Source organism: Hydra vulgaris, chromosome 12 (genome assembly GCF_038396675.1).
Source record: "Hydra vulgaris chromosome 12, alternate assembly HydraT2T_AEP".
NCBI lineage: Eukaryota > Metazoa > Cnidaria > Hydrozoa > Anthoathecata > Hydridae > Hydra > Hydra vulgaris.
The window spans coordinates 61795001-61800111 of NC_088931.1; the positions used below are offsets into that span (position 1 = coordinate 61795001).

General features: G+C 33.1%; 1 protein-coding gene across 1 annotated transcript; it reads right to left on the reverse strand.

The window, feature by feature from the left end:
- Positions 1-3710: 3710 nt before the first annotated feature.
- On the reverse strand, positions 3711-4625 carry LOC136088255 (E3 SUMO-protein ligase KIAA1586-like). The gene has a single exon (XM_065811940.1). The coding sequence runs from the start codon at positions 4623-4625 to the stop codon at positions 3711-3713; it is 915 nt and encodes a 304-aa protein (XP_065668012.1).
- Positions 4626-5111: the final 486 nt, after the last annotated feature.

Genomic DNA, 5111 nt, shown 5'->3' on the forward strand with positions numbered 1-5111 from the left:
GTCTCATTTGAGTTTTAACATAGTTTGAAACAGAACCATGAAGGCTATCTAAATACAAAACCTCTCTGTCAATGGTTGACGTCGTGAAGAATGATGATGGACTCACAGGTAACTGCTTTGAACCCAGATCGTGTCTGAACTAGAAGAGTTGATTGAATGTTTTTGTTACCAAGATGTGTTGAAACCATTTTATTGACTGCATCAATAATTCTGTCGTTCAACCATGCGTTTGAAAACAGGATCTGTTTATCTCCAATGGTCAGATTGTACTTTGAAATCCAGTATTCAGATTTTGAAACCATTTGTTGATTATCGATTGTTTCTGTTGCTATAACTTCATCATTATATTCTGATCGGAGGCATTAGACTGATTTGACATAGCTGTACCCCGTTGTTCACTCCATCTTTTTAAGTTGATACCGTTAACAGTTTGTTTCAATATTCTTTTTTTATCTTGCAACCGATAAACTCCTTTGTCCAAAACCTCTATTATGGTGTAAGGGCCGTGAAATCTCTAGGCCAATTTATCGCCCATTCGTGTGTCTTTACGTCTGTTGCATTTCAAAACTTTGTCACCAACTGCAAATTTTTGACTTGAATGTTTAATATCGTAACGTTTCTTCTGAATATTTTGTGTCATTGCGATGTTCTCTTTAGCTGCGTTTCTTTTCGCACCAATTTTTTCAGCGAAATCTTTCATTCGTAATCCTTGTTTGGCTTCATCGATTTTGGTATCCAATTGAAAAACTTCTCTTGTCTGGTTTTCTAAATCAATTGGAATCTGAGCTTTAACTCCATACATAATTTCAAAGGGAGAGTATTTCGTAGAAGCTTGTTTATTTATTCCATATGCAAAAGCCACCGGGTCCAGTAGCTCATCCCAGTCGTTTGCTTCGTTGTTTACGAGCTTCATTAAATGGGTAATCAATGTTTGGTTAAACCTATTGTGCAGATTAAATAAATAAATTATAGTTAGTAACCGTTGTATTTAAAGCAAATAATTAATGCTCCTTTTTTAAACATAAAACTAATTTTAAAGTTACTATTAAAACTGTACAAAGATAAAAAAAAGTATAACCATTTATCACCTTTCTGTCAGTCCATTAGTCTGAGGATGATATGCTGATTCCATATTTAATATCAATAAAAGATCTTCCACGAGCTTGTAACAAAACTCGCGTCCTTGGTCATGAAGTAGAATGTAGCAAGCTCCAAATCTGAATACCAGACGGAGAATGAAACGATGAACAGATTCCGCGTCTTTTGCTGCTATGGAATCAACTTCAGCCCATCTAGTAAGGTATTCTGTTGCTACTACAATATATTTCTTTCCGCTCTTAGTTTCTTTCAACGGACCAATTAGATCTATTCCCCAACGGTGAAAAATGTCATGTACTGGGATTGGATGAAGCGTCGCATGTGATGGTTTGTTGTTAGGATTCGCACGTTGACATTCAGGGCAGGATGCTACAAATTTTCGTATGTCTTTTGAAATCGACTTCCACCAATACCTATCAGTTGCTTTTTTGATAGTGGCGTTTTGCCTAAAGTGACATCCTCCAACTATGTTGCTGTGGAGAGTTTGTATTATACGGTTTCGTTCATTTTCTCCAGTTACCACACGTTGTAGTTTTTTTTCACTTCCGATATGAAATAAATCTCCATGTACCAACCGGAAGGATTCTGCTTTCTTTCGAAGTTTTCTTTTATCGTCTTTCGTATAATTAGAAGGATATTCATTTTTCCCGAGATACATTTGCAGAGCTTTACTTTCTTCATTTTCCATATTCTTGTTTAAAATAACTAAATCATTATATCGAATAAAAACAACTTATTTTTGCAAGTAATTTGTAATTTTATTTAACAAGTTGAATTATAAACGTTAACAAGTATTCGTGTTCGTTACAGAAAGCAAATAACTATAATAAATATGAAATGAAAGTTATATCATAAAAATTATTTGCAATTTATAGTATTATTTTACTAAACATAACAAAAAAACTTATATAGATTTGAATAACATAATCATAAATATACAAACAAAAATTCCAAACAACCTTTTCAAAACATTTAAAAACGTTCTAAACTTGCACGAAGTTATTTTTTTAACAATAAAACGTATAATTTGTTAGCAACTTATTAGAGATTTGAATGAAAAAACTTTATATAACAAAAAAAATTATGAAAGATGCGTTCGATTCAAGCGAAACTTTGTTTTTTTATGTAGATTTTGTTAATTTAGCATTTGAACCAAAAGTAGCATTTAGCATTTAGATCTATCTATATGCGCATTTAATTGCGCAAGTTACGTCAATTTGTATATTATTAAGTATTAAGGGGGAACTAATATCACGGAGGAAACTTTATTTCGCAGATAGGGGAACAGATATTACGAGGGGGGAAATATTATTTCGAAATAAATTCTCCCCCTGGAAAGAATATTTCGGCCGGGGGGAAATTCTGTAATGGGGAACATTTATTACGTGACACCGGAACTCACCTGTATTTTTCTTTATATTTCAAAAATGAGGCAGAAATTAGTAATTTAATTTATAAATAATTTTTATATGTATAGCTGTTGGTAGGCTCCCCCGTACATCATACCCATAAAGGCGGGAAAAAATATAAGAAACCGTTTTCCAATAAAAGAAGCTTTTTTTCAAATAATGACAGATGTTTTTTTTTGGATAGGGGGTGAGTGGGAGAGGGGTCAGTCACTGTATATAAAATGCAAACTTTACAAAACTATAAACTTTTATAAGAAATCCCATAGTTTTTGCAAATTTTCGTTGGACATATCCTCTCGTCTCCTTTCCTTGCTCTTAGTGTCTACTGCTGAATGCCTTCCGCTAAGTAACCGCGAATCAACGTACTTTGAAGGATCGAAGCTTGTTAGCGGTGGTCCTACTAATTTAATGAATAACAACGTTGAAACTGTTTTTGCCATTAATGAAGCCCTAGTTGGTGTGATGATCAGATTCATCTGTGAAAACCCTCGTTCGCATTCACTTAAGGAAATGGGAATAGTATGTTGACCGTGTACCAAATGAACTAAGTTTTCAGGATATGCTTTTTCTGCTAGGTTTTCACGGAATCCACGAATCATTTCTCTTTCATTTAACTGTAGTCTTAACGACAGATTTCTGATTTCAGTTTCTCCAAATGTCACTTGGTTGTTTATGTTATCAGGCCAATGATTTTGATCTAAGATGCAAGCCCACTGAGCTAATTCAACATCTTTGTCAGCAAGCAACCTTTTTTTTAATTGACTCTTTTAGTTTTATATAAAAGCCGTTAGGATTAATAGCTGAATTGTTTTTGGAATTTTTATTGTGAAGTAAAACTCCATGAAAACGGAGATTCTGTGCTGAAACTAAAGCAAATTTTTAATAAGGACCACCATTATTTCTTCTTTCTTCGAATACTTGAACAAGAGCTTTAATATTTTGATTTGCTTTGTATAGATCAATATTGTGCTCTTGTAGGTCCAAACTCAATTCCGATAATTCTTGGAGAGCATCACACATTAATCCTAGATCCATTAAAAACACTGTTGATGTAATTTTTTTTTTTAAACCTGCATAAGTGGATTTTTCGTTTTTGTCCCTTGTAGGATCAACCATCGCTTCCTCAAAATGTTTCACAAGCGCTTCGTAATTTTCCCATACTGCAAAAACTGAACGGAAACTAGATGACACCCAACGTGTATTTCAAATTCGACCAATTTTCAGCAGCTGAATATTAAGTAATTCTGCGCATGAACGTAACTCTCTGCTATTTTTTGGGGAAGCATGATACACGGCGTAAAGCTTATTAAGAAATGATTTGAATCTGTTAATACTTGAGATCTCCCTAATAGTATCGCCTACTGATAGTTCTAGTCTATGATTAGCACAATGCCAAACTATAACAAAAGAAAACTTTTCAGTGATTAATTTAAAAACGCCATTTTTGCATCCTAACATCACTGCTGCGCCATCACATGCTACAGAAACTAAATAATTTTTCAAATATTCATCTTTCTTCCCGTAAGAATGAAGACATTCAAGTAAAGCAACAAATAGTCCTTTAGCCGTAACACTTTCAAGCTCCACTAAATCCAAAAATAAATTGATTGGTGAATTCATTCCGCTGCCTTTTACACAGCACCGAATGTACACTATCAGTGTTGATTTTTGGCTTATAGTAGTTGATTCATCAATAATTATCGAAATCTTACTCGTTGACTTTATGACTTCTGCAATAATTTTTTTCCTTATTTCGTTACCTATATTATTAATGCAAGCGTTTGTAGAATGAAGAATACGACCCATTTTAACTCCATTAATTTCTTGAAGATCAGTTTCCATTTCAAAATTATTAAAAGACTGATTTCCTTTAGCAACTTTATATGCAGTTCGAAAAATGTTTGCTGTTACAATTTTCTCACGCGTTAAAGATTTTAAAATATTGTTTGACAGAGTCTCTTTTTTAGCTTCTTCTACCATCTTTAATGCAGCTTGATGTCCTACAGATTCTTTGTGATCAAATATTTTCTTACGTAACGAACTTAACTGTTGCTTTCTATTTTCACCATAATAAGAAACTTCATTATTGAACCATTCTTTAGATATTTTCATTCCCATCTTAGCTTCTACGCCAAGTGTTTTCACTTTTTGGCAGGTAGTGCAACCGAGCTTTTTTTGTCAACAAAGCCACTCGTTTTTGGTACAAAACTCTGTTTTTTGCTCTAAAGTCCAACAACTTGGCCAGCTATAATTGGTGTCATTGTCTGCAGAAGGTAAATCTGACGTTGTAATTTTGATTTCTTCTGTTTCTTTTGCATTTAATTTGATTTTTTTCTGAACAGGGGAATCCACCGAGAAGAAACTGGTAATTTTTTTCATAATTAGTTTTGCGTTATTTTGTTTAATTGATATTTTTATATCAGTATTTAAATATATAAATTAGGTTATAACTTTGAATTAAAAACGCTAATAACAGAAAATTCATTAACAATACAATAAAAGTTACTGTTGCAAATACTGTTGTAAAGTTTTTGTTTTAAAAATAGATCTTTTTAAAGTTGCGTGAGGTGTTGTGAGATTATTATTCGGACAAACACTGCACAG

Bases quoted from the DNA above. Each gene is read 5' to 3' on its own strand.
- LOC136088255 (XM_065811940.1), bottom strand. From the start codon at position 4,625: ATGGGAATGAAAATATCTAAAGAATGGTTCAATAATGAAGTTTCTTAT.